The sequence below is a fragment of the Rhinolophus hipposideros genome, assembly GCF_964194185.1.
Source record: "Rhinolophus hipposideros genome assembly, chromosome: 10".
NCBI lineage: Eukaryota > Metazoa > Chordata > Mammalia > Chiroptera > Rhinolophidae > Rhinolophus > Rhinolophus hipposideros.
This window is the reverse complement of record NC_138056.1, coordinates 85963922-85991822: the sequence shown is the minus strand read 5'-3', so window position 1 is coordinate 85991822 and position 27901 is coordinate 85963922. Positions and strand designations below refer to the sequence as shown.

At 54.5% G+C, this 27901-nt stretch overlaps 1 protein-coding gene across 36 annotated transcripts in view; it reads right to left on the bottom strand.

The window, feature by feature from the left end:
- PHLDB1 (pleckstrin homology like domain family B member 1) overlaps positions 1-27901 on the bottom strand; it is a 46332-nt gene that overhangs the window by 6486 nt on the left and 11945 nt on the right. For 10 of the 36 annotated variants that reach the window (XM_081065040.1, XM_081065019.1, XM_081065030.1 and 7 more), the window contains 19 exons: positions 24904-25029; positions 22033-23381; positions 19376-19657; positions 18791-18931; positions 18540-18677; positions 15880-16008; positions 15367-15522; positions 11888-11998; positions 11660-11749; positions 10946-11089; positions 8559-8699; positions 7015-7155; positions 6763-6865; positions 6249-6293; positions 5305-5599; positions 5088-5178; positions 3472-3618; positions 1703-1819; positions 1339-1441 (listed from right to left, as the gene is read on the bottom strand). In XM_081065040.1, coding sequence (XP_080921166.1) covers positions 1339-1441; positions 1703-1819; positions 3472-3618; positions 5088-5178; positions 5305-5599; positions 6249-6293; positions 6763-6865; positions 7015-7155; positions 8559-8699; positions 10946-11089; positions 11660-11749; positions 11888-11998; positions 15367-15522; positions 15880-16008; positions 18540-18677; positions 18791-18931; positions 19376-19657; positions 22033-23381; positions 24904-25029 — 3849 coding nt within the window. Of the gene's footprint in view, positions 1-1338; positions 1442-1702; positions 1820-3471; positions 3619-5087; positions 5179-5304; positions 5600-6248; positions 6294-6762; positions 6866-7014; positions 7156-8558; positions 8700-10945; positions 11090-11659; positions 11750-11887; positions 11999-15366; positions 15523-15879; positions 16009-18539; positions 18678-18790; positions 18932-19375; positions 19658-22032; positions 23382-24903; positions 25030-27674; positions 27829-27901 lie in introns of those variants that run through there. The other 26 variants (XM_081065035.1, XM_081065034.1, XM_081065033.1 and 23 more) reach the window with 16 other exon arrangements.

Here is a 27901-nt window from a genome sequence, read left to right as displayed (position 1 = left end):
ATATTATGAAGATTAAATGAGGTGATGCGTGTGGAGTGCTTAGCACAGCATCTGGCTCATGCAAGTTTTCAGTAAGTATGATCTTCTATTTTTGTTATTATTATTACTATTATTATTCCAACAGATTCAACTTTCACTCTGCCTCTAATCCTGACCATTACCCTAAATCTAGGTGTCCCCAGGGCACTTCAACCTCAGCATGCCTAAAATGGAGCTCTTCTCCCCAGGCCTGTTCCTCTCAATCTCGACAAAGTCCATTCCCAGCCCAGGTGAAAACATGGGGGCACTTGTGCCTCTGCCTCTCCTGTCTCCCTACACTCAGGGCCCAGGTTGTCAGAGAAGGCTTCCTGGAGGGGGTGGCACTTGGTTAGGGACCAGGTGAGAGGGGAAGCAGGGCACTCCAGGCCTGGACATCTTTGGCACCAAACATCTAGCCCTTTCCTTCCAGGCTCCAAGTAGGACTCCTCTTCCCAGTGTTGTGGTGGGTGGGTCTGGGTGACTGGTGGAATAGCCCTATCAGTGATTTGTGAACAAACCCAGCCGGGACATTTAATATGAAGGTAAGGCCCATTTAGGCTTCTGTTTACTGCAGCCAGCAATGTTCCAGAACGACACGCTCTGAGGCAAAGAGAACAATGATGTAGAGCAGAGCCCCCACCACCTGCAATGTACACAGACGTGTATCAGGAGGAGGAAGGAAGACGTTATGGTTTTGAGCCATTGGGATCGTAGGACTGGTTGCTTCTGCAGTACACCTTGGCCTCTCCTGAACAGGGTACAATGCAGCATCCCATGCTCCAAGTCCAGAGGGAATTCTAGAGATGGGAAACTAAGCTAGAGGCTGAGTGGAGAGAGCTGAGGGAGCAAGACAGGCCAGTGGGCTTATCTCCAAGGCAGTCCTGAGTGCTCCTTGGCATTGCTCAACAGCTTGTCTTGGAATCTCTGAGAACTTTCCCAAGGGGGGAATCCATAGGACTCCATGTAGCCCCAGCATCTGGATGTCCCCTACAGCACACCCGTCATGCTTTGTTTTAACTCTCTGTTCAGTATCTGCCTCCCTGACAATAATCTTCAAGGGAGACAGCTGTGGCCATCTTGCTCATCACCAGAACCTAGAACAGTGCCTGGAACTTATTAGATGCTCAGTAATTGCTGAATAAATGAATGGATGGATTAACAAATAAATGGAAGCGAACCAGGTATTCAGGGAGGGGAGGACAAAACCCAACCCAAGCACCTGGCCCCCCAACTTGGAAGCGTGGCCTCCCCCAGAAGACCAGCTGTCCTGGGTGACAGAGTCCAGGAGCCTGGCTCTGGGGCCGTCTTATAGGGACTCACCCACATAATAGGAAAGGGTGCGCTTGAGCCGGTCGAAGACAAACCAGCGCTTCTTCCATGATTTAATCTTGCCGCCCATCTTGACCAAGTAGCCCCGGCAGACCTGGCGGGAAGTGGGAGTAAGGAAGGATCCAAATGCGTAGCCCTTAACCCTTTCCTCCCTGAGCAGCAATGTAAGTGCCATCACATGTGCCTGTATTCATAGGGGGCTGTCCCCAACATCTCTTCAGGTCAGCATACTAGGTCCTGGGACAGAGACCTCTGCTGTTAGGGGAGCAACCGAGGCCACCACTCTGAGGAACCAGTAGGTACCTCTGACCACGGGTTCTCTCCTAAGCACGGCAGGGCTACGCATGCCTTGTACCTTGCTGCTGAGCACCACGTGCAGGCAGGTATCCACACCATGGCCTGACGACTCGATGTGGGTCTTCAAGTCAAAGTCCTCCTTCCGGATTGGCAGGTAACGGGTCAGAGGTCGTGCCTGGGAGCAGAGGACAGGATTGGTAGGCTCTCCTCCTCCTCATTTCCTTGTCCAGGCCCTTCTGTCAGTTCTGAACCCCCAACGGATTGCCACCTCTCCCTCCCTACCCCCATGGCTGTCACTCATTTCACAGGGTTTGTGGCAACAGCAGACACTTAGCATGCCTGTGCTGACTGCTTAGGTTTGGGCAAACTGCTCAGGGAATCTATGCCCAAGTTGCCCACCCACGACCAAGACACAGCCAACCTTGTCTTGTCCCTGCCTGGCATCTGTCTCCTGGCTGAATGGAATAAAGCAGGAGGCCAAATATACACATGCTCTGAGAAGAAAAGCCCAATAAGAAATCTGGTCTCTGACTTCCCATGAGAACTTATTTGGGTCGTACCCCCTTTCTGGGCCTCAGTTTCCTTATATGTAAAACAAGGGCTTTGAACTACATAATCACTGAGGCCTGTTCTACTTCAAAAATTCTGATACTAACTAGAATTCTCCGCCAACTGGAATTTTTTTCTGCTCTTCCTTTCTGGGAAGAACATTAGAACAGCAACAAAATGAAACATAACAAATTACTGAAAGAAAATACAAGATGCAAAACTTCCGGGAGGCACCCTAAAGATGAGCTAACTCCACCCACCAACCACAGCAGACACCGGTGGCCCCTGCAGCAATGCCTCAGCCCAGCACAGGGAGTTAGAGTCCCAAAGTGGCCAATGACTGAGGCAGGAGAGGGAAATCAGGCATATGACAAAGATTCTAAGCACAGAGGCAAAACTCAGTTTCTGATTATTTCTTAATTCCAAAACCTAATTCAAGCAGCCTACCCCTTAGAATTTACGTTGTTGCATCATGGGAAATCAGGGAGCTGTGATTACTGGTCACTACTGGGGGTAGATCCCATGGGATTCCTGCTCTGGGGAAGCCTATAGAAACACAATAGAAGGGACAGCCTGTCTGAATCCCTCAGGCTCTCACAGCGGCCAGGATCTGGGACCAGAGACATGGGTAGATTTCCCTACCCAACCTAATTTCTCCTTCTGCCTTTAACTGTTCTGTTCAAGTCTCCTGTGTAAGGAAAAAACCCAGAGTTGGTTCTTGTACAAGGAGGACTTCTTGCCCCAAGGATAAACTAGTATAATTCTCTCTTGCGGATGTAAACCAACAGTCAGAGCGAGGTCACCTGCTGGTGGTGGGGCCTAGAGCCAAAAGGTGTGGTGGAGCGAGGGGCAGGACAGCCATGAAGCACCAACCATAGGAGATCATCAGGAAAGTGGGAGGTCGGTGCAGCACAGACTCAGGGAGCAGAGATGAGGCCCTCGAGAGAGGCCACGGGGAGCCACCCTAATGCTTGATTCTCAGCTCCCATCTCTGAGAGGCCTATCCGGACCATCTTCTCTGACCCCAGATGTCAGCAAGGTCGTCTACCCACTCACTCCCCTCATACAGACACACACTGACTTGAACAAGCCCCATTGGGTCTATGTTCCTTGGGGCTGAACGAATCCCAGGTAGAATTCTGCTTGTGCTAAGCCAACAGCAATCTTTTTGGGAGTAGAACAGGTTTTAGAGCCCAGGAGAGATACCCTGGGATGTCCCTACCTCTCCACAGCCTCACCCTCCAGCCAACCACCCACTGTATCCCAGCACCCACTTACCTGAGAAAACTGTTTCTCTCGCATCTTGACTTCCTTCTCCACCAGCTGCTGCCTCCTAGCACTCTCACTCTGCAGCCTCCGTTCCACCTGCTCCCTCCTTCTCCTCTCCTCCTCCAGGGCCTGCCGCCGTAGCTCTATCTCCCGCTCCTGTCCCCAAAGCCAGGGGTCAGTGCCCACAGCTGCCCTCTTCCTCCAATCCCTGGCCACCCCTCCTCAGGACAGGGCAGGGCCCCAGGAGGCACCCACCTCAGAGGGCAGCCTGGCATGAAGAGGCATCATCCTCAAAACCAGCCCTCTCCAAGGACTTTGCTGGTAAGGGTAAATGCTTTAAAGTGACATTGTCCTGGCTTCAAATCCCGGCTTAGCTACCACTGTGAGTTCTGGGACTCTGACAAAATCATTTAAACTCCCTAAGTCTCAAGTGCCTCATCTGTACAATGGGGCCAAGAGTGCCTACTCCTGTGATCATAGTGAAAATTAAATGAGATCGTGTATGTAAATGCCCATCACTGACTCCAGCAGGAAGGAAACACTCAATAAATGAACGGGGCTCTTACAATTTTCATCTGAATTCTGAAAACATGGATTATCTAAACAACGTTTTTTGACAATGAATATATTCAATGGTCCCTCCCTAATCACTAAAGCCCTCTGAAACTCCAAATTAGAAACTCCAAATTTGTACTTGAACTTCAAATTTGAAGGGAAAAACTGAACTTATAAAAGCCATTATTAAAAGATTTTTAAAGTCATTAAAACGAATCATTAAATACAGAGCATGTCGGTCATATTGTGCATGTCTTAACAACGACCTTTATGCCGTAACTTCCATTTGCCATTTCTTCCCAGCGCAAAACTTAGCAAAATCTCCTCTCTCTCTCTCCATTTGTGAAAAGAAGCTTCATAAATCTGCCCTCCTCTGACGTGAATAAGACGAAGAGGCCTTCTTTTCTGGGTGGTCTAGCTGCTGACTCCTGCTCCCTGGCTCCCACTCTCATCTCAGGAGATGCAGAGTGTGGGACGGTGGAGACAGAATGGCTTCCACAGATCCTTTACCTAACTCCCTTCCAGGCACCGGTTTCCTCAGCCTGGCTGTATCCAGGATAAACCACTGGTCCCTATTTACTGTGCCCTAGCTCCAGGCCCCTGTGAAGTGGACATGACTTCTCTCAGCTCCCGCTGCTCCCCAAGGTCCCCCAGCCATCACCTTTGCTCTGGCTTAGACATCTGCCTTCTCTTCTGTCCCTGTCCCTCAACCCCCAGTTACTGCTTTTCCTAACCATCCCCAAGAGGAATGACCTGCCACTCAGGCAGACAAGAATCAAAATCCCTGTGGTAGCCAAAACGTCCACAGAAGTAAACACACAGAGACTGCAAGTTCCCACATGGGAAATTCATGTGCTGCCTCTTTTCCTAAGAGCTGTGAAAAATGTAATCTCACCAAGCCTCCCTATCCCCCCACTTGAGGAATGCCAACTTTAAAACACTTTCTTCCAGGGAATGTTGCCAAGATAATGTGGATGAAACAGCTTGGGGTGGACTATGGGCCCTTGGCAGGTGGAAGGTAGTACTGGGGCCCCCACTGCCTCTGCCTCTGTGACCCAGAGCTGCCTCACCCTTGACTCCATGAGCCGGCTCTTCTCCACATGAGCTTCTTTCAGCATCTTTTCCATCTCCTCGATCTTCCCCACGTCTAGGCCGCTTGCACTGAAGAGGGAAGGGAAATTCTGGGTGTATCGCGGAGCTGAGGAGGAGTCTGGCAGAGGCGGTGGGTCCGGCGTGGGGGAGGGCAGAGTTGGCGCCATCAGGTGGGACGGGGTGGGGGTCAGGTACCTGGACATGTTGTCGGGCGAGCAGGCAGAGTTGCCTCCTGTGGAGATGCTGGTCTCCATGCTGTCAGAGCTCTCCAGGCTCAGTGTGTCATAGGCGTGCTCGCTCTCCTCTCCACGCTCCCGCCCGGCTGGCAGGTGATGCAGGATGGAGTGGTGCATGAGGGGTGGGAAGCCCGAGGGACCTGCTGGGAAGGGGGCCACCCCATGCAGGGCGTCCCACTGGCACTGAGCCTCGGCTGCTGCTTTCTGCTTCAGCTCAGCCAGTCGCCGCCGCTGCTCCTCAATCACCTGCTGCCCTACAGGAGGGACAGGTAGGAGTCACAGTGGGCACCCCACCCATCTGGAAGGACACTGGCACCATCACAGAGAGAGGGAAGAGGTGAGCAGGGAGAGGTTAACACAGGGCACCCACATGAGCCCCCACCAGCTTCCCTGAAGCCCCCACAGCTCCAGGTCCAGCTGCCCTGCCAATGCCTCAGTGGCCTGCACATCTGGCCACAGCCACGCAGTCTGGCTCCAGCACGCTTTCTGCACCCTGAGCCCATACAGGGCACTGATCCTGCCCACGTGGTGCCCTGGCAGCAAGACGGCCAGGTGGCTCCAGCTCACAACCAAGGCCTGAGTAGGTGGGGACATGTGCACCCACCCTGCCTGTTGGGGAAGGGAGAGGGAAGAGGTGCTGGGAGCCCCATGAGCACCCAGGGTATAAATGCAGATTCAGCAGCAGCGATGCTGAGCAAGAGCAGCAGTGGCAGGAGAGAGGGAAGGACAGGCGAGGCGGAGCGCCGCTGACGCAGGAGAGAGCTCATTTGAGTGGTAAGGCAGCCAGACACTTCAACCCAGCTCAGCTTGGGAGCCCGCCTGCCTGCGGGCAGAGGGGGCCTGGGCAGAACACATCATGCAGATGCCTGGCCAAAGCAATGTCCTCAATGACCAATGCTCTACCTGCTAGGTCGCCAGTTGGGAGGGGCTCGGCAGGAAGCAACTTGACTGATGTGGGGGACCCCAGCAGAAGGCAGAATAGAGAGACGCAGAGGGGATGAGAGGAGATAGACGCACAGACATGGGCTTTCAAACAACGAAAATGCACACAAGCAACAGGACTCCTGGGTTCTCAGAGCCAATGTCTTAGAGAACCACTTCTGGAGGTGAAGTCCACCCCCCTGCCTCTAGACAAGGCACTACCTATCGTCATTCAGGTCAAAACGCATTTCCCTATTTGTGGGACTGTTTAGGAAAGACCTCACAGCCCCCTATACCCTTAGTCCCCTGCCTTTTGATAAATACCCAGGAAGCTCTTTAGGCATCTAATCTAAATCCTTTCTACTCTTGCCTAAATCCCAATTAAAGAAAAACATCCTGTGAGAGGTGTGGGCATGGAGGAGGTATGATGTGGGGGTGTACAGCAGATACCCAGGGCTCCCAGGAGAGCAGGTGGGCTAGCATTGCAGCCACTCACCCTTCTGCTGCAGGGCCAGTTGGCGCTTGGCCTCAATGTCGTGCAATGTGGCTGCCAGGTTGCGAGGAAGGCTGCCTGTGCCGTTCTGGGTGAGGAGAGCACTCTGCGGAGGGAGATGGGGCATTGGGACCTGAGGCTCAGAAGACCACCCCCCCAAAGCATTCAGGGCTGGCTTTGGCCTCTCCCCAGCAGCCTCCATCACCCTACCACCACCACCCTGTTACACAAGCAGCCCACCCGCTGTCCTCAGACCTTTGGGGAGGGGCTACGGCCCAAGGTAGCCACGCTGAGCTGGGAGGAGGAGGAAGAAGAACCAGAGGAAGAAGGGAGGGGGCCACTGCGGGTGCGGGGCAGGGGGCTGGTGGCCTCACCATCCATCTTGGAGCGGTAAACCTAGAGGGAAGAGGTACTGCCTGGTGAACTCCAGCTCCCTCACTGCCACCACCCCCATGTCACCTAAGCTGGCTGTAGTCCAAGGTATTGCTCTGGCTCCAGGCCCCTGTCTCTAGCTGGAAACAGCACTGAGCCTCCTGGGCCACCCAATGACATGTTATTGGTAGCTGTCAGGCCTCCTTTCCAGGCTGTTGCTCCTTGGGCCAATCCCTGGTCCAACCCTGCATTTTGAAAGAACCTTGTAAATGGACCCAGGCAAGGAGTTAACATCAGCTGGGCGGAGTTGTACAGAAGACCACCTGGAGGCTGGGGTGCCTCTGGTCCAAGCTCTGCCATTAACATGCTGTGTGACCCTGGGCTATGCACCTCCCCACTCGAGGCCTTGGGTTCCTTATCTGCAGAAGGAGTGGGTAGAGCTAGACTAAATAACTGCCAAGCTCGCTCACAGCACTCATGTTGGGTGACGCTCGGCATAGGCTCTGCTCCTTCCTACTTGAGGGGCCTTGAGGAGATTACTTATCTTCTCTGAGCCCAGTGTCTGATATGTAAAATGTTAACAATATCTACCTCAAAGGCCTGTGGTGACAATTAAATGAATCAAAACACAAAAATGTCTAACCAGCTAGGTCAAAGGAGAGGTACCACTCGTTACCCAACTCCTCCCAAAGGGAACATGGGATGAGTTTTAGCTGAGATCACGGTCCTAGAGGCGCAATCCCCTCACTCAAGGAATGAATCTTGAATGGCGAGGTCTCAGGCACTACAGCAGGTCAGTGGGGTGAAGCCTGGGGGAGAAGACCAGCCAAATACTCTTTCCCCACCCCCACGGTCAGCAGCTTGTTCCAGGCCCAAGTAGGCCCATACCCTCCACGGCAACTCTGAGGAGACTTGGGCATGTCCTCAGGACTGTCATTTCAAAGTCTTTGCTCCTCTCTGTCCAGTCTCCAAGTGTCATCCCTGGGGAGACCACAACAGCAAAATGCTGGCAGTTCTCCCAGGACACACTAGTCCTAGCTTCAACAAGCTCAAGAGTGTGTCAGGCTCCCATAATGAGTGAGACGCTCTGGGGTTGAGGGCTACCAAGCACAGAGCAGAGCCACAGTTTAGCCCAGCACGAGACACCAAACAGATCCCAACCTGACCACTGCTCCCAAACCCCCTTCCATTGGACAGTCAATCATGTCACCTTTGGACTCACGAAGCTGGCCCTCCAGCTGCCAAAAATATCAAGATGGTTACCTATGAGGAGACCCTCACTGCCCTCTCAGAGGTCCCTTATTGCCTTGGCTGGACTGACCCTCCCCCATCACATCAGGTGGCATGTATAACTGATGGATTGGCAGAAGGTACCCAGAAAAGAGAGCAGGAACATGGGAGTGATGGGCAGTAAAGGAAGGGGTTACCTGCAGCTGACGGGAAGCTTTGGCAGGCAGAGGCGGGGGGGAGGAGTGAGGGGAGGCTGCCACGGGGCCAGTCCCCAGCCCGGCCATCAGTTCCTGGTACCACTGCTCTAAGTCTACAGCAGGGGGCAGCAGCTTCTCCAGCTGGAGGAGAGCATGGGGAGGGAGGGAGAGTATAGGAGGGGAAGGAAGGAGAGGAAAGGTCAGGAAATGAGAAAGGAAAGAAGAGGAAGAAGGAAGGAAAGGGAGAAGAGAGCGGGAGAATGGAGGGAGGGCGAAGAAAGGCCATCATCAGGGAAATAGACAGGAAGGTGAGGGAAGAAGGGAAGGAGTACGGGAGAAAGGAGAGCATAAAAAGGAAGAGAAAAATAGTGAAAAAACTGTTGCTGTGAATGTGCTAAGGGCAAAGAGAAATAGTCAGGGCACAACTCTCAAAACACATACATGTGCTATGCCAACCATGATGCCCCAGTCAGCCAGCGCCCACAGGCACTGAGCATTCCCCTGGGGCTGGCCTAGAGATGGGAAGTCGGGTGAGCAGGGGCAAAACACACACACACAAAGCCACACCAGTAGAGGGCTGGGGGCGGCAGGAACACACGGATCACCAACCTTGGGTGCAGGCATGATAGAAGCAAAGGAGGAAGAAGAGGGCAGCACAGGAGGAAGGCAGGTGGTGGGAACCAGGTCCCAGGAAGCAGGGGCCCAGAGAGGTGGGCCTGGCGCAGGGGCTGTGGGCATGGGCGAGGGGCCCCACATCGCCGTTAGCTGCTCAAGTGTCAGGTACTTGGGGGAAGGCCGGGACACAGGAGGGAATACAAGAGGTTAATGGAACTGGAACCCAAGAAATGGTCCTGCCCATGCGCAAAAGAAGAGCAAGAGCAGGAAGCCCAGAGCAGAGGAGGCTTGCAGAGCCCAGGAAAGCCAGAGTCCTCTCAGCACAATGCCCTCATGCTACAGCAGAAAGCCTGCCCCTGCTTGAGCTGTCAGAAGCTGAAGAAAGCTCCCGAGGCCCTGCAGAAGAGGGAACCACTCCCAACCCCCCTTACGCCAGCTGCCCTTCTCCCTCACAGTTGAAGACAGACCCTGCAGTCCCCCAACCCAGGCCTGAGGGGCAATCTAGGGCATCCACAAGGAGGCCCTTGGGCATAGGGGGTCAGTAGGTGGCTGGTAGGTCACTGTCAAGCAGGGGCTGTGTGGGCACGCTGTGGGAGTCGGCAGAGGCATAGGGGTCTGAGCGGGAGCATAGCTAGGGAAACTCGGCCAGGCTCACATACTCTAGGACGCCCAGTAGGAAAAAGAGGGGTAGGTTGACAGAGGTTGAAAGAGGTTGACAGGTCTCAACCAAGTATCCAATACCCACACCCCATGCCCTAGAGCCATCACTCCATTCCATACCAAATCCAGAGCAGGGGTGTGGAGCTTGGCTGACCACTGTGGCCGTAGACAGCTGTGGGAGTGAGGGGGACCGAAAAAGGGCAGGTAGAATAAGTTCTCTAAATGCTCTTCTTGACCTCCACTTTTGAGGTTGCCTTAGCACCCAGGTCCTATCTACCCAGGCAGACCCTGAGGGCCAATCCCTGGGTTTACCCTGGGCTGGGGGCATGCGAAGAAGCCTAGGGAGGGCCTTCCAAGAACCTACCAAAGACCGGGACCCAGCGCCAAGAGAACTCTTCTGTCTCCAATACTTTGGGCATCCCTAGTGAGGCACACACATGCAGTCACACCATTTCCAAGTGTCCCCTTGTACTCCATCTGCTGGGGCAGAGGCTGGAAGGGGTGAAGGTAGAGATACCACTAGGGCCTGAGCATGTAGTCTGTGAAAAAGAGACCTTGGCAAGGAGCACCTAAAATCCCAGGCAGAAAAGCAGGCCCACTACCCAAGGTTGAGGACTTGGAAAGATGCTAGATTGTGGGTTGGGAGGACAGGGACTGTCATATTCCATGAGCATATCCTTAGAACACTGAGCTTATCTAGGTGGTGAGGAAATGTGAGACATCCAAAATACATGCTGAATCAAAGCACAGGATCCTAAGTCTGCCCTATCCAAAGGAAGACTGACCATCCTGACCTGGCTCCAGAGGCCAACTGACCTCCAGGGGTCATGGGAAAGGAAAATGAGCTGGAGGGTCCAGTGTTTGTGAGAACTGACAAATGGCATGCAGAATACATGCAAAGTAATATGCAAATTGATGCTCTAATTTTTTTTATGGGCTGCCCAGAAACCTACAGCACACCAGCACACTCACTCAAACTTGCAAACTCTGGCCAGAGGATTATTGTCACACACTCTTCAGCTGGGTCCTTGGGAAAAACTGTAGGCAGGAGCTCAGCAAGCAGGCAGACAGGCAGTGTGGGCACAGCAGAGCAGGAAGTTAGCTATGATTACCTCTTGTGCTTTGGGGCAAAGCTGAGTGGAAGCAGGTGGGGTTAAGGGGACAGAGGATGTGCCAGCCCGAGAAGACCCTGAGAACAGCTCCAGAGCTGCAGTTCCTAGCCCCATCTCCAAGGACTCAGAGATGAGCAGTTCAGCCTATCGAGAGGGTATGTGGTGAGGGGCCTCAGACCTCATACTCAGCCCAGCCACCCAATCCCAAACCTAATTTGCTTGTGTAGTGAGGCAGGGAGGATGGGAAAGTACTCCGAAAACTCGGCGTGTCCTCATTGGACCTCACGCACCACACATGCGAAGACTCAGGAAAGAATGGGTTAAGGGGCCTTAATGCCCACCGCTGAGCCAAGAGCCTAGTTCTACACTGAAGTCCTGGGAGCTCCAAGATCAGGACCCCTAGATCTCTATACTCCCCTGAGTCCTGGCGATTTACAAACCTCTGAACAGCCCATCCTCCTCACGATGTACTCAGTCACCCAAAATGGTAGGATCGGTGGGCTCCTGGGACCCAGAAAAGTAACTAAAAAGCAGCTGGTAGCCATAGCAGGTCAAATTCCAGATTTCAGGACCATTCCTACTCATGTCCCTCCAATTTAGGAAAATGTCCCCAAACTCAAGCTCAACCATTGAGGTGAAAGTGCCCCATGTTGCTCCAGAGCCTCCCAGGAGACCCCCGTGGGCCTGAGGCTGGGATTGACCCAACCATGTTACCTCTTTGAGGGTTGATGTGGTCTTCGGAAAAGGCCTGCCCCCAGTGAGTGAGATGTATCTTCTTTCCAACATAGTCAGTTTCTCCTTCTCCTGCAAGCCCAAAGGGTAAAGAATCAGAAAGGAGTGAGGGTGATAGCAATGGAGGCCAAGTAAAAGAGGAATCCTGCACTCCCCTCCCAATCCCAACAAACCTCCCCACCCCCCCCCCCCACCACCCGGCTGGGCTACCTTCTGCAGCAGCTGCAGGGAAGCGTTCTTGTCCCGGGCCAGGCGCTCAGACTCTTGCACAGCCTGAGCCCGGATCTGCCCAGCCTGACTGTCCAGGACTGCCAGGCGCTCCTGAAGGAGATGGGGATGGTCAGGCAGGCCCTGGGGAGATGGCTGAGCTCAAAGTGAGGCTTGGCTGTCTCTCCTGCCCAGACACCCTGGGCTTAGATGAAGGAAATCAACCAGCTCTTCTGCTTGGCCTCAACTCACCCCCAGAAAACTCAGGCTGCTAAGGTCAGCTCCTTCTCTCACCCCTCCCTCAACCAGTGACCCCTGGGCTAGCAGGCACACCAGCCAGAACCCCAGTTCCCAAATCTCCCTTCCCTCCACCTCCACAGTAACATGTCCAGAATCCCAGAGATACTGAACAGTTCTCCACCTGCCCTATTCGCGGCACCCGACCTCCTCGGCCACACCCAAATCCAGGCCCTCTGCTTTCCAAGCCTGCACTTTTTCACCAGCTTCCTACTTCCAACTCCCTCAACTTTCTGATCCATTCCACACTGCCACAAATACCTTCCTAAAATGGCCTTCAAGGTTGGTTTTCGTTTGCTTGCTTACCTGAATTTTCTAATCTTTCTAAAAAGAACATATGTTACTTAAATAATTTTTAAAAAATCCACAAGTAAGGTTAGATCACTTATCTGCTGAAAATCTTTCAGTGTCTCCTCATTCTTCACAGGCTAAAGCACAAACTCCTAAGCCGGCAGTCAGGGGGTCCTGGAACCGGGTCCACATTTTTCAGCTCCCCTCCCACCTGAGCCCTCCATCTCCTCTCATTTTGGCCATGTTATGCACACCGCTGTGTAACTGTAAGCTCTCAGGCCTTTCTTAAACTGTTCCCTCAGCCCAGGAGAGCTGTCTCTGTATTCTCCACCCATCGAGAATTTACTTACCCTCCAAAAGCAGACCAAATGCTAGCTTCCCTCTAACATTTTCTTTGATCACTACTCAATTTTTTTGCTCCTCCTTCTGTGCTCAAATTATTCTGTGTCACCATTTGCCTGGTGTTACTGTTACTTGTGAATGTACGTCTCCATCACTACCATCTGACTTAGGCTATCAAAGCCAAGAGCAGGTCCAGTGTCTTTTCTGTCTCCATATCCCCAATAGGGCTTAGCACAGTGCCTGGCTCAGCAATCGTATGCTGAAAGGTAATTAAAAGGATGGGGGCTGGAGAAAATGGACTGGGTTAATCCTGCGAGGGCTTCCTGAAAGAGGTGGCCTTAAACCACCATTCTTAAGAGCATGATATGGGAGAGGACAGAGGTAAGAAGGAAGCTGTCCTAAATCTGGGGTTAGTCCCCCAAAAAAGATTGAAACAGGCCAAGATCTGCCATTTATAGTTTATTGAGAACTTATTAGGACCCCAGAACTCTGCTACATCGTTTGTATTTGTTACCTCTTTTAACCATCTTATGAGGCAGGTGCCTTTATGCCCACTTTACTGATAAGAACATTGCCATATTTACCGTGTTTCCCCGAAAATAAGACCTAGCCGGACCATCAGCTCTAATGCCTCTTTGGGGGCAAAAATTAATCTAATCCTAGTATTATATTATGTTACATTATATCATATTATACCTGGTTCTATATTAAAATAAGACCGGGTCTTATATTAATTTTTGCTCCACAAGACACATTAGAGCTGATGGCCCACCTAGGTCTTATTTTCGGGGAAACACGGTAGGTGGTTTAAGGCGGCTTAGTAAGTGGTAGACCTAGGATTAGAACCAGATCTGTTGGCCTCCACAGGGCACCAGGGCAGACAGACACTGGGGTGGGTGGAACACTGGGGGCCAGGGGATGGCAGTTGAGCAAGGCTCATGAGGAGCATGGAGAGGAATATGACCCCTGGTTCTCAATGGCTGAGCTCCAGTTTCCCAGGGGCCAGGGTGGGGTAGGGAGGAGGGAACAGTACCGACCTCTCTCAAACTACTTGGACCTTATACCCACCAGGATGTCGAACGGATGGTATTGGCTGATCTAAAGCTTCCCTGATGCATTCTCTCCAGAAAGAAAGAAGAAACCAGAGTAGTGCCAGCTCTTAACCGAGGACAGTAGAGGGTGGAAGGAACAGAGGCTTTTAAGCCAGGCAGGCCTGGGTTTCAATTCTGGCTCTGCAGCATGTAAGCTGGGAGGTTTTAGGCAAATCTGTGGCTTCCCTGAGCTCTGGTTTCTTTGTATATAAATGAGGCTAAGTGCTAGCTTGGGGCGGCCGGTTAGCTCAGTTGGTTAGAGCGCGGTGCTCTTAACAACAAGGTTGCCGGTTTGATCCCCGCATGGGCCACTATGAGCTGCGCCCTCCACAACTAGATTGAAACAGCTACTTGACTTTGAGCTGATGGGTCCTGGAACACACTTAAATAAATAAAAGTTTAAAAAACAAAAGTGCTGATTTTAGGAGACCATCCTAAGCTCAGCTTGAGATAACCCAAGGAAGCCCAAGGAAGCCTCCTGGCACATACCCATGTGCTTGGGAAATACTAGTTTTCTTCTTTTCACCTGCCTCACATCTGGAAGTGTATACATTTGTCAGGGAGAGAAGTAAGGAATCTGAACTCAGGTGGAGGTCGAGCGGCGCCCCACTTACCACCAGCCCAGGATGGCCATCAAGCACTCAATTCACCACTTTTTGACACCCCTACCCGGCCTCACTGCCCTCACCTCTCATCCACTCACTGTAGCCGGGTAAAATGCACAAGCACGCACGTGTGCACATGAACCCACAGGTCTCAGCCACAGGCAAGTGAGCCACCTGAGCCATCCTCCCATTCTCCTTCCCAATATCTTCCTTACCTTCGTGTAACAGTTTCCTCTCAACTTTACTTCCCACCCTCACACACACACATATCCCTGCCCATCACCCTCTCCTGCTCCAGCTGAGATCAGGAGAACCACAGTATCTGGAGCTCCAGGACTGGCCAAGATACAAGACCCAATCCCCCTATTTTATGGCTCAGCTGAGCAAGCGCTGAGCCAAGGCTGGAACCCAGGTGATGTCCCTTCTAAGCTCCCTGGCTGGCTCTAACATCCAGATCTCAGGTCTCTGTGTGCACCTCCACCACAGCTCTACAAAGGTGGGAGCAAGCCTCCTCTCAAGCCTCCTCCTCCTCCATTTCTATCTTTCACTTCCTTGCCCAGCTCCAAATGTGAGCCCAATCCACTTTCCACTGGAAGATCAGGGGAGTCAGGGCTTCATAACAATAGCTATTGTTTGCTGAGTGCTTACTATGATCATATTCTACGTGTCTTCACATACATTATCTTGTTTAATTCTCACAATCGCCTGGTATTGTTCTCACTGTATGACGAGGAAACAGACTCTGATAGGTGAAGTTAACTTTCATGAGGTCATCAACTGGGGTTCAGACCCAGTCGCTGGCCTCCAGCCTCGGCCAGCAAGTATACCAGACGGCAGGGGATGGGGTGGGGCCCACCTTCCGCTGAGCGATGCTATGGAGCAGCTCAGCCTTGCTGCGGAGCAGCCCCTGCCCCGCCAGCTCCCGCTCCTCCTCCAGGCGGCTCTCCCGCTCCAGCTGCTGGAACTCCAAGTCCTCAAAGAGCTTTGTCTCCGTTTCCAGATCCTCTGCCTCCTTCAATGACAATGACAAAGGGGGTTGGGTCGTGCTCGAAATACCACTCTGGGCTTGGAAGGCCAAGCCACAGAGATGTGAGTTTTGGGGGCCCGACCCAGGGAAAGTGGGGAAGGGACCTGACCCCACCCAACCCCCTTTCCTCCGCTTGGCTTTGTCCCTGTCATGGGCATCACTGCCTGGAGAAACAGAAAGAAGAAAACAGATCCCCCCCAATCCTTCCCTGTCCCCTCCAAACCACAGCACCGACCCTGGTGCCCAGCAGGTACTGCAGGGCCCAGTGGTCCTGTCCCACCGCTCTCCTCTTTTCTGGGCAGGTGGCCCTCAGGCCGAGGAAGGGGGGCTGGTGAAACTGACCCTTCTCAGCTGCTCCTGTAACTGTTCCCGCACTGACTCGGGGCAGTTATCGAGCTGCGTCTGGAGCTCAGCGTAGAGCGCCTGGCGGGCCTCCAGGTGCCTCCGTCCCGTGGCCAGCTCCGCCCTCTCCTGGTCGGCGGGAGGGGCAGGGGGTGGGCGGAGCACAGGGGAGAAACAGAACACACACTCCTCAACTCCGGCCCCGCAGGCAGCAAGGGCGACAGGGCGGGGCAGGGTCGGGAGGGCAGGAGCGAGAGACATGGGGGTGGGACAGAAGAGAAAAAAAGATGAGGACTAAAATAGGAGAAAAACAGGAAGAGGAGAAAGAAAGAGTAGAAAGGGGAAATGACGAGGGAAGAGTGAAGAGTGGGAAAAGCAAGAGGCTGCGTGTGAGACAGGACTCAGAGATGCAGGGGATGGGGCACCAAGGGCAGGAGTGTAGGACCCAGGCAGGAATTTTGGTCTCTTGGAGTCCCTAGAAACGTTTGGGTAGGCCCTCAGAAAAGGCCCTCTGTTTTCTCTCCAAACCAGCCAAGGCCAAAAGTGGTTCCACATCACCAGCACAGAGCCTCTTGCTCTCCTATCTCCCCCTCTGCCACTGCCCAGAGACCAAAATTTCACCCTGGGAAAAAGGGTAGAGATAGTGAGAGTTAAATCCAGAGGTTGGGTTTGAATCAGGAGCTGAGGACATTAAAGCTACAGCAGTGCAGAAGAGGGGACCCCAGCCCACCACCTTGGTCTCCCTCCCTCCTGCCCAGGGTGGGGGGTGGGGTGCTGGCATAGCAGGCTGAATTTCAACGGGATGAAGGTTGTAATTAGTTCAGCCGTTGCCATGGTAATAGGAGCCCCAGGAGTGGGTACAGAGAGGAGGTGGATGGCTCTGTCTGGGGCGAGATGACACCTCTGAGGGCAGGAAGGGGAGGAGCGGAGCTGGTGAGTCACCCCGCAGAACAGGCAGAAGAGAGACTGTGACTACTGATTCCAAAGCCAGAGTGGGGCCATGGGCTGGGGGCTGGGGAGGGATGCTGAGTGAGACCCGGAGACCACGGCCACCACCTCAAATAACTGGGCCCAGAGAGAAGACAAAGTCCAAGCCTCCAGGCAATGCCAGGTCAATGAGAAATGAAATTAGGCAGATTCCGTATAAAATGCCGAGCTTCACTGGGGAGTAAGACCCTATGTTGAGTCCTGCCCCCACCCACCTTAACACCCCACCCCCATCCCTGGAGTGGAGGATCTGATCAGGCCAGTTCCTGGGGTCCCAACACTCAGCCTTTACAATACCCTATGTTCTGGACAACTCTGGCGGAAGAAGAGGAGAGGCTACCCATTTCCACCTGCTTGGGGTACCTGAATTTGGAAAGCCTCAAGGGGAAGCTAGGAAGGGTAGCTACTATGTGGCCAATATCCCTGTCCCAGGCCTCCACAAGCCGTGACACCACAACTGGACCTCCTTACCCCTCTGCTCTGAAGGGAAGATGGGCAGATGGCTGGAGGACAGTAGGCCTCCCCATCCAACAGTCTGTGGAGGCAGCACCCAGGCTTTTCCCGATGGGAGGAGTTCTTCACTCTGAGAAGCTCCTAAGGCAAGTATTTCCCCCAACCTTGTACCCATCCTGCTAACGCCCCATAAAGTTGAGCTATGCCCCCTGCCCATTCCTTTCTGATCAAAACCCTGGGGTCCCACACCAAGAAAGGAAGAAAGCAGCATTAGAGGGGAGAGGCCATGGGCACAGAGGTGCCCATGGAGTTAGTACAAAAGCAGACATGGCTTAGCCCTGCCTGGGTGGCACTGGCAGTTAGGGGCATGCGGAGAGCCCAGGTAGTGATTAGAGGGGGCGTTAGTGCAGGCCTGTTTGGTAAGCATGAAGTTAACTTGGCACAGAATTTGGGAGTGTGGTTTGGGGGCCAGAGCCAAAGCTCAAAAAAAAGGGGGGTTGTCAAAGAATTTTTAAGAGCTTCAAAATTGAGGGGGAGGAGAAAAACACTCTCGAAAAAATCCAGAAGGAAAATGAATTCTTGGAAAAATACTGTCAAGTCCAGAAATACATGGCCCCTCTCCACTTCAGAGCTTTTGGCACGTGTTGGGCATCTTGAGCATGGCTGACACGGCCCCTGTGGGATGGAGCGGCCCCTGCAGGCTGGCACAAAATCTGAAAGGGGCAGGGGTAGGAGCTGGGACCATATGGGATGGGAGGCTGCAGATCAGACGGCTCAGAGGAAACAGAGACCTGAGGGCCATCTCCCAAAGACCACGTCCTGAGCACCTGAGGCATGCTTTGGAGGAGACCTTCTCCAGATGGAGGGACTCAGACCTGAATCACTCCCCAACACCAGTCCCTCGGGCTGTGCTCACTGCCCAAGAAGGGCTTGGTACTTCCTAGAACAGCCCTGAAGGGCCCAGAATGGCAGGTACCCAGGCACCCAGAGGTAGCACAGAGACCCAGACAGAGGAGACCCCAGACGTCAACCCAGTCCGTAGTGTCCTCCAAGCTGGTACCTTCCACAGAGGACAAGGCCCCAGCCCCTGGAGGGGCACAGAGACCACCCAGTCTGCAGGATGGATGATGAGGTAAGGGGTAAAAGGCCCCAGATAAGGCATTTCTCCTTCTCTCCGAGGCCACTGGTCCCAGTACTGAGCCAGGCCAGGTGTTGGTTACCTTGTCCCTCTCCTTTTGGATGCCCGTCTCCAAGGTCACCAGCTTCTCCTGCAGCTGGTCCGCTGCTTTCTGCTCCTTCTGCAGCAGTGCCCGTTCTGCCTCCTTCTCCCCCTGCAGCAGCGCCCGCTCCATTTCAGCCTGGGGGCAATATCAGGGTCCACATCAAGGCCAGTCAAGGCAATTGGACTCAGGCCACACTGGGGGGCTTCACCCTGCCTGGGAAAAGTCCAGCCAGGGCCTTCATGGCTCACCTCTCGGGCCGACTCCTGCAGCTGCTGATCCAGCTCCTTCACACGGACCTTGAGCTGCTCCACTCTCCCTAGCACCTGAGCCCGCTCCTCTTCGAGGGCCAGCACCTCTCCTTGGAGCTTGGAGCTGGGTGCATCTTCATGCTGAAGGGGAGGCAAGCTGTCAGCGGGGGAAGCGTAGAGCCTTACAGGGTGAGACTAAGAATGGGTACCCGTTCCTCAGGACACTTGGAAGGGGCAGGTAGACTGAGATAGAAGACAAATTCCCCTGCCTGCATGGGGAGCAATGTGGGCTCTTTCAAATGAAATAAAGATTTACCACTGAGTGCCAGGCCTGGGTGGGGCCCCAAGGAAAGGCAGGTCATAAAGCATATTTACAGCTTGGCAAACTCATCAACACCGCTCTCTTCCTTGCTTCATTTCTACACCTCTCATCCCTGATTTCTTCCCAAACTTGATCCTTCAGTTACTTCCCCCTCCCTGGGCCTTGGCTTCTACCACCCATGCCTGCCTCCTCTGCCTCCTAGCAGGGCCGCCCTCACCCCCCTCACTGTGAGAGTACATGACACACACACACACACACCCCACCTCCTGCTGGGTGCTCTCAGTGCTACTGCACTCCTCCTTAAGATTTTCCTCATCTGAGCGTTCCACACTCTCCCACAGGCGTTGCGTGGCACTTCCAGGATCCTCACTGCTCCGCCCAGAGGCCCCAATAACCCCTGAAAGGCCTCGTGAGGGTCTCCGGCCTGCCAATGCCAATGCTGCTGTGGCCTCCCCAATGCTGGGCAGCTCGCCGGCCTCAGGTCCCCCGTCAGCCCGGCTGTACTCAGCACACAGGTTCAGGATGGTCTCCAGGCGCTGGCGTTCCTAGGAAGGGTGGACAGAGCAGGGCATGAGGGGTAGGAGACAGGGTACTGGTGGGATTAGAGCCAGCCAGGCACAGTGTCCTGTCAGGAGAGAGAACTAGGATACTAGGGGCTTGAGACTCAGAATCAAGCCAGGAGAACCCCAACTCCAAGGTCTGAGGAGGCAGAGGGAAGGAAAGTGCCCAAGAAGGCTGTTGTGCTACCTGCCCACATGGCTAGCCCCTCCCGTCTTCCTGTTTCCTTTCCCTTCTCATTCTATCCTACGGTGGACTTCCTCGTGACATAGAGACACAGCCCACCCACATGGGAACACATACTGGTGGGCAGACTAAAGACCAGAGTGAGACGCGACAAACACTCAGGTGCTCGCGTGCTGACATGCATACATGAAAACCCGCGACACGAGGGCACACACAGACACCCACACGCACCAGCACTGACACACAGGGAGACAACACGTACCCTAAGGCTGTATTAACAGGCAGGTACACACAAAGACACAGCCCTGATTTGCACAGATGCACACTGACGCACACCCACACAGATCCACATAGTTTAGCATACAGACAGCTTGGCATCGACACACAGGACTGGAAAACAGACCCACGGACCCACAGGGACCTGACACAGTTCACACAAAGATGTGCTCGGCATGTATACACCCTGCCAGGCAGACCTGGGACGTGGGCCTCATCTCTGCCTCAACTCCAGTTCTCTTTCAGGCAGCCCTTGGGTCCTGCCTCCTTCCCAGCAGGGTGGGCTGCTGCCAGCACTTAAATGCCCAGGCCCCTCTGTGTGCTTTATGGCCCTGCCACTTACTCTGCCCCTGCGCTACACACAGCCCACCGGTACCACTAGGGGCCTCGGAGAGAGGGGTACCCAGAGTACAAACTATGGGTCTGTGTCCCCACCTCCCATTCATAACACCCCAGACTCCCATGGCTCTCCAGGGTCCCTCAAACTCAGATGTCTCTCACCATGTACAGTTTGGCCATGACCCCTCAAGCACTTACCCCGCTTCCCTCCTGTTGCCTGCCCAGTTCCATGGCAAAAAAACAAAACAAACAAACAAACAAAAACAACCAGGAACAGAGCCTCAGCACCCAGGAGGCTGGGCCAGTGCACCCACCCCTACCCCAGGACCCAGATAAGCAGCCTGGTTGAGGTAGGAGGGGCAAGGCAGGCAGCCTCCAAGATTTAAAGTGGCAGGTGGGGCAGGTCAGGGCTGGTGGTAAGGTGTGTGCTCCTGTGTGGGGGTGGGGAGGCTGAGTGGAGGAACTAGGGGAGGCTGGGTGGGCCCACCATTCTGCCTGTGCTAGGCTCACTGCCCCTTCTCCAGGATGAGCCGCCAGGGTGGGCCAAGCTTTGTCATCTAGGCAGTGAAGGGAAGATTAGCCACAGAAGACTGTCAATCCTGCCCCATCTCTCCCCTACCCAACACAAACACACTGACACCCTCACCTCAGCCAAAGCTGTCTCTACCGCTTCTGAAAGGGTTTCCAGACAAACCTCCTCTATTCTGATTCTCTTCTTCAAACCAATCCCAGGGAAAACCCGTTCTCATGCTCACACGGGAGAAAGGGCAAAATCCATTCTGTACATGTGCTGAAGTGTGTACACACTAGCCAGAGCCCCTAGAGCTCCCTGTGTCATCTGGGGAAGCCCAGCCCCCACCCAGCTCAGATGCCATCTCCAGGACAACTGCCCAAAGCCACGCCCAGCCCCCAAGTGCACACCAATGCACTATCACAATCACACAGGCTGGCCCAGAGCAGGCCAGGGACTGCCCTTCCTGTTCTCTTCCTTTTCCCTGACACCTACATTCCCAGATGATCCTGCGTATGCCAGGGTGAGCAGCTCCCACCCGTTTTTAGATGCCAAAGTAAAGGAAGAAAGAAGGACCAAGGCCTTTTCCAAAGAACAAGACTTGAAAAGACAGGAGATTTGGGTTCCAATTCCAGCTCTGCCAGAACTTGCTGTGTGACCTTGGACAAACCCATTCTGCCGTCTGAGCCTCAGCCTTCTCATCATTAAGACCTGCTTCTCAAACTGAGAGGTGCAAGGCCTGTTTTCCCAGACCGTCACTGTATTCAGGTAAATAATATAAAACCTAATTTGTACATTGAAACCAATGCTATGTTACAGAATAAATGCAAAATTAGCATGAATTTAAAATAAAGCCTTAGAGACTTCAAAGAAAGTTCTTTAGGGCACCAGAACCTTGAGATAATGGTCATTACAGTGTATCCTGGAAGTGGGGAAGCTTGAGAAGCCCAGGCCCTGTCCATGGGCCCCTCCCACTCTGCCAGCTGGCCTGCCCACACCCTGGCAGACAGCCTGCTGTGGATGTCAGCAGCCTCCCTGGCCTCTGCTCACCAGCCTCTCCATCTCCTGCTCGCGAAGCCGCTCTTGGCGCTGCCGCCGGTGGTACTCCAGGAGGTCATCCTCATTATCACTGATCTCTGTGATGCTATTTTTCCGCTCTCGAGTGACAGGCACGCGTAAGTCCCCGCTGGACAGCTTCCTCTGGGCACGGGGGCTCTGGCGGGGTGAAGCCCCAGTCAAAGAACCCAGACTATAGGCTGGGCTCAGCCTGCCACTGAAGTTGCTCTTGCGGGGTGCGAGGGACTCGCCAAATGTGGGTGAAGGGCTCCGTGTCCTGCGGCCCCGCACCCCCAGTGTCAGGGAAAAGTCTTCTGGTGAAGTCCCATGGGCTGCCCAGCGCCGGGATCGGGGACTCTCTGCCACTTCCCTGGTTAGTTTGGGATCTGGGGTATTCCGGGAGGGCATGGGGGAAAGAGCTCGTCTAGATAAAGCTGGGCTCAAGGGAGGGAGTTCTCGCATACTCTCCAGGCCCCGCCGGCCCAGGTAGGGACTCTCAGGAGGCTGCAGGGTGTGGGTAGCTGACCCATCTGAAAATGTTCGGCCCACCAGCTGGCGTGAGGGGCTGGTTGTCAACACTCGCTCAGTGACTGGCAGCTCACGGAAAGGGCTGGGAGGGCGGTCCTGAAGTGTGCCAATCTTGTTTCGGGGAGCAGGGACTGGAGGCTGGAACTTGGGGCTGCTAGGAATGCTGGTGGGTTGGCTGTGGGCACTGGAAGCTGGGCATTCACTCAGGCTGATAGCCACCAGAGGCAGCTGCCCGCACAGCCGGGGGCTCTCAGTGGTTCTGCGGGCCTCCGCCAAGACGGTAGCTGCAGGGCTGTCTGTCAGCAGACCCCGGAGGCCAGGGCTGGGAGGCCTTTCATGACACCCCTTCCTGCCCGGCCGGGGGCTCTCAGAAGAGCGGGCACCACTAGGTCGAGAGTGTGGGGGCTGCAGGGCCAGATGGTAGCTGGAGGAACGGGCAGGCACCATTGGGGGCATGGAAGGCGCTGGCTCCTGACCACTGGGTGAGTGGCTGGCACAGCTTCCACTGCTGGCTGGTGAGGAAAGTGGAGAGAAGGCTGGAGAGGTGTTCTCATAGCTGGAGCCCACAGACATGGCACCAGGGCTGGTTGGGGGGGACAGCAGGTAGCGACCACCGTTAGCCATCGGCGACAGTGGGCAAGTTGTGGCAGGCTTCTTTCCAGCAGCTCCAGGTTCCTCTAGCACCAGTGAATCCATGATTTCCTGCAGGTCCTTCTCAATAGAGCTCACCAGGGAACTGTGGCTGGCACAGGCCGAGGGTCCCCGGGCTACAGACTGTGGAGTGTGGTTCCCATTCACCAGGCTTTCTGATTCTGCTAAAGGAAAATGCAAAGATGCCTCGGGCCCTGGTCTTCGACTTTGGGGAGTTGCGTAACAGCAAAGGCACTACCCCACCTCCTCCTAACAGAGTTGGGCTGCAAAGACTCTGGAGAAGAAGCCAGGAGATCTGGGTTCTGGAGCCAGCTCTGCCACTGACCTGCTGTGCAACCTTGCCCAGGTCACCTTGCCCTCAGTTTCCACTTCTGTAAAGAAAGAGGATGGGCAGAGATCTTCTGGCTCGAACATTTTGTGACTTAGGACAGACTTGGGGATAATGCCAGGCTCTTCTAGGCCTAGTTGTTGCTGACTCACCCCAGGACTACATTTCTCCCTGCCTCGGTTTCCCCAACCTCCTGAACCTGTTCTTCAGGAGAGCAGGTGAACATTCTGCAAAAGGGATGACATGCTACGGAGCTGGCCAAAAGTTCCAGGGCTGTCCCAGTCTAATAGGACATCGGGCCTCCCAACGCAGCAGAGATCCAGGGCAAAAAACACACAAAGCCTCCAAGGCTGGGCAAGAAGTGAGTGCTGCAATATTTTATCCATTCAGAGGTTAGGGAAGGGCCTGGCACTGATGGCGGGTTCTTGGAAGCCAGGCTGGCCAGCAACTAGGTGCAGTTCAGTGCCTCCAATTAGCCCATTAAGCCACACCAGCAAAAGCCTTTGCCCTGCCCCAGCCCTAGTCAACCAACCAGGAGTCTCTGGAACCACTGCCCCAAACAGCTGACAGAGTGGCATGACAAAGCTAGGGTGGGGTCAGGATAAAGCTAACCAAGGAGTAGACTGGGAGCCCAGGCTTCTTAGCTCCCAAGGGGCTAGAAAAGACGGGAGGTGGGGGATGGAGGAGAAGGAAAAGCCTTTGCGAGACTGAGTTTGGGTCCAAAATTATGGGAACTGTGTTGGAGGACCAGTCAGAGGGGTTACTATGGATAGTGGTGATCCCAGTGACTACCCATCTTTCTTCAGATCCCCAGGCTATCCATTGAAGTCACTGACGCTACCCTGCTACGTCTACTTGACATACGTGGACAATCACCAACTCTCCTCTGGGAATCAATAATTCACACACAAATTGCAGCTGCTCCACTGAGTCATCAGCTGGCATGGCATGGCCTGGGGGTGGGGCAGGGCCCAAGGATATGATTACCAGCAGGTAAGATCCACCAGAGCTTACAGGAGTTCAGCCTAATGCTTCCTTCTGCCCATTCAGGGTGAGGCTCCCTGGCGGTGACACAAGAGGGTCAGGGTCCCAGACACTGAGGTGGCATCTTCCAGGGCAGTGGCAGAGCCCTCCATCTCTCAAGCATATGATTCCCCAGTTTCAGCCAAGTAGCACTTCTTGGATCTCTCCCACTGGCCAGACTGCCTGGCATTCTTTACCAGTGGCCCATGGCAGGTGGCAGCAAGCCTAGATCATGAATATTGTCCTGCCCTGACACTGTAAGCATGACGAGTGGGCAAGGCAGACTGCCCAGGGGGTACCACCAACCCAACCTCCTGCCCCAACCGGGTACCTACCTGGGCCAGGACTGTAGGGGGGCCCCGGGGCCCGGCCCCCCGCAGGAATCATGCTTTTCATCCACTTGGCTTCAGCCGGGTGGTTAAAGCGGAGGAAGGTGGACTGACCCAGGCACAACATGCAGCCTTTGGAGAAAGAAAACGCTTGGAAGGGCAGCAGGGCTCAGGCAGCCCTCACCTACGGTACTAGCAGGCTCACCCCAGGCTCCAAAGGGTCATCCCCACCTGCACTCAGTGTCCACAAGGTCCATGACTGACCCTGCCTGTGCTTGAGATAGGCACTGGCAGGGATCAATAGCGCAGGGCAGAGTGGAAGAGCACTGGTTTGTGAGTCCCAAGATCCAAGTACTAGCCTAACTCTTCTTTTTACTAGCTATGAGATCTTCAGGTGAAGTCACTTCACCTTTGATTCTAGCTTTATCATTAGAGAAATGAGAACAATGCCACTGAGCTGGCAGAGTCACTAAGATAGCACACGTTAAAGTGCTCTGCAAATGGAGATGGTTGTTCAGAGAACGTGGACACCCTTGTCCCACCAACCAACCTGTGCCCATCACCCTGTATCTGCCCCTCGGATGGAAGGCAGCAGCTTCCAAGATCACAAAAAAGTTCTACAACAGGGGACAGGGGAAGACCGTGAATCAGACAGATGTCCCTGCAGGGACCAGAATTTGCTTCCTGGCTCCAACAGTGGGGGCGGCCACCAACTTCTTTTTGACAAACACACCCTCTGACCTGACATCTTCCTGCTCCTACATCTCCCATGGAATGTAGCCAAGCCTAGGCCAATGGGCCTAGCCTCAGTCAAGCACATTCCCAGTAGACACAAGTCCAGTCCTGCCCAGGAAGTGAGAGTGCATGGAAGGGGGAGGGTACTTGAGAGCCAGAAAATGTAGCCAGAGGCACCAGAAGTGTGCACAGTGGCAGGTGTGTCCATAGGCACCTAAGCCTGGCTGGCAGAACTCCTGGCCACACCAGGTGCTAGAAGACTCCTACAAAACACACTATATTGGGAGAAGCCCTAGCCCCGGTGCTCCCTACCACCTACCCTTCCAATTTGTTCACATCCCTGGCCCCTGGCCCCAGCCTCCCGCCTACCCAATCTGGTGCCACTTGGCACCCCAAGCTTCATGCCAGTCTGAGCTAAGACTGGCAGGGAAGTCTACATTCCTGGACGCTGAGACAGTTCAGCTGAGGCAGGCCACAAGGGCATGGGGCATCCCAGGCCCGTGGGTACTTTAGCAGGCCCCTCACTAAAACGCCTGTTGCTGGAACCCAGGGCAGTGCTGTGTGGTGTGGGGGGCAGCGGGCTGAGAAGCCCGTAACAGATAACTATAGTGGACAAAGCCACCCACTTCTCTGGCACACCCGCAGGCCCTCCCAGGCAGGCGGGCACCAACAATGCTAAAGGCTGATGGGTGGTTAGGAGAGGAGGAAGCCTTCCCTGCCAAGCCACCAATCAGAGGAGCCCATCCCAGAGTAATCATAACAGGAATAAATAATAGCCCACCACCCGTCCATCTAATTACAGCCACAGCTGTTTCAGAAACAGCCCTGCCAGGCTCTTCCCCTTCCTTTCAACCATTTAATGAGCTAATTAATGATGAGTCTGTAGGGTCTAGACCGATCCACTCAACCCTAGATTGATGGGGGGAAGGGAGATCAGAAGTCGGACCACACAGTCCAGGCTGGGAAGAAGGTAGGGAGTCTGGGTGGATTCCAGCCCATCAGTGCCAGGCCCACACAAGGAGGCTGTGGGCACCTAGGGACCCTTAGCCCTGGCTCCTATAGCTGGGAGTTCCCTGCCCCTTCTTCTGCCCCTCACCCTCCTCCTCTATACAGGGGGTGTGGCTATGCTGCTTCTGGGCTATAAATAGGTGATGCCAGGCCACAGAGCTGAATCTGTATAAATAGAGCCGGCAGGAGGGCAGCAAGACTGAAAGCAGACCAGCTTCTGCCCAAATTAACTTTCTATTTGCACTCAGGGGCCCCAGGCATTGCCCCAACTCTCTGCCCCATGCCCCCAGGGGCTTAGCCAGCCTATTTCGGGGAAGAAACCTCTCTACCCACTCCTGCTCCATACCTCCAAAGGTCAGCCCACTGAGGAAACCCAAGAACCCCTTCTCATCCAGGCAAAGTTCTGGTCTGTGCCCCCGCCCTCATCCCCAAAGGACTCAGGGCCCAGCAGTATGCAGGTTGGTGGTGGCACTGCACATCTGGAGGGGGGGAGAAATACAGGGCAAAGGAGAGGGTAGATTCTATCTCTGAAAGTCACAGACGGGGAAATACCACAAACAACACACTCTCATGCAGGTTCACACACACACTCACAGAAACATACAGACACAGGCATACATGCTCACACACTGCCCTGCTGGCCACACAAATAGCATGGACTGGCCAAAGGGAGGCAGAGATGAGGGGAAGATGGAAGGAAGAGCCTTGGCCCTTTCTATCAGAGACCCCCGTTAGCCATAACACAGGGTTCCCTCATCCTAACCAGGACCCTTCAACCCCATCCAGACGGCAGTCCTATGGAAGGGACTGCCTGGCCTTGGGGACGATGAAGTCTGCCGTGCTGAGGAGTGGCCTCAAGCCCAGACCTCCCACTCACAAATGTTCAGGACTCACACACAAATGAGTCTCACAGCCTCAAGCTCCCAAAGAGGGGCCTGAGGACCCCTCCCACTGCTCGCTCCCCACCCCCCACCCCGGGCTTTTCCACACCCGGCTGCCTGGGGGCTGCGGCTGGCCCCGGGCTGAGGACTCACCGCCAAACCCGGACCTCCGGACCGCTCGCCCCCACTAGCTCCGACCCTCCATGTCCCGGCCCGCCCCGGGCCTTTGAGGGGGCGGGCCGACCTCCCGCGTGCCCGCTCCAGGCTCCGAGCTGCTAGCAGGAGAGCAGCGAGCAGCCACCAATGCCCGGGGAGGGGCGGACCTGCCACCAGCGGCGAGGGAAGGGAGCCAGGGGGAGGGACAAAGGAGAGGAGGAGGG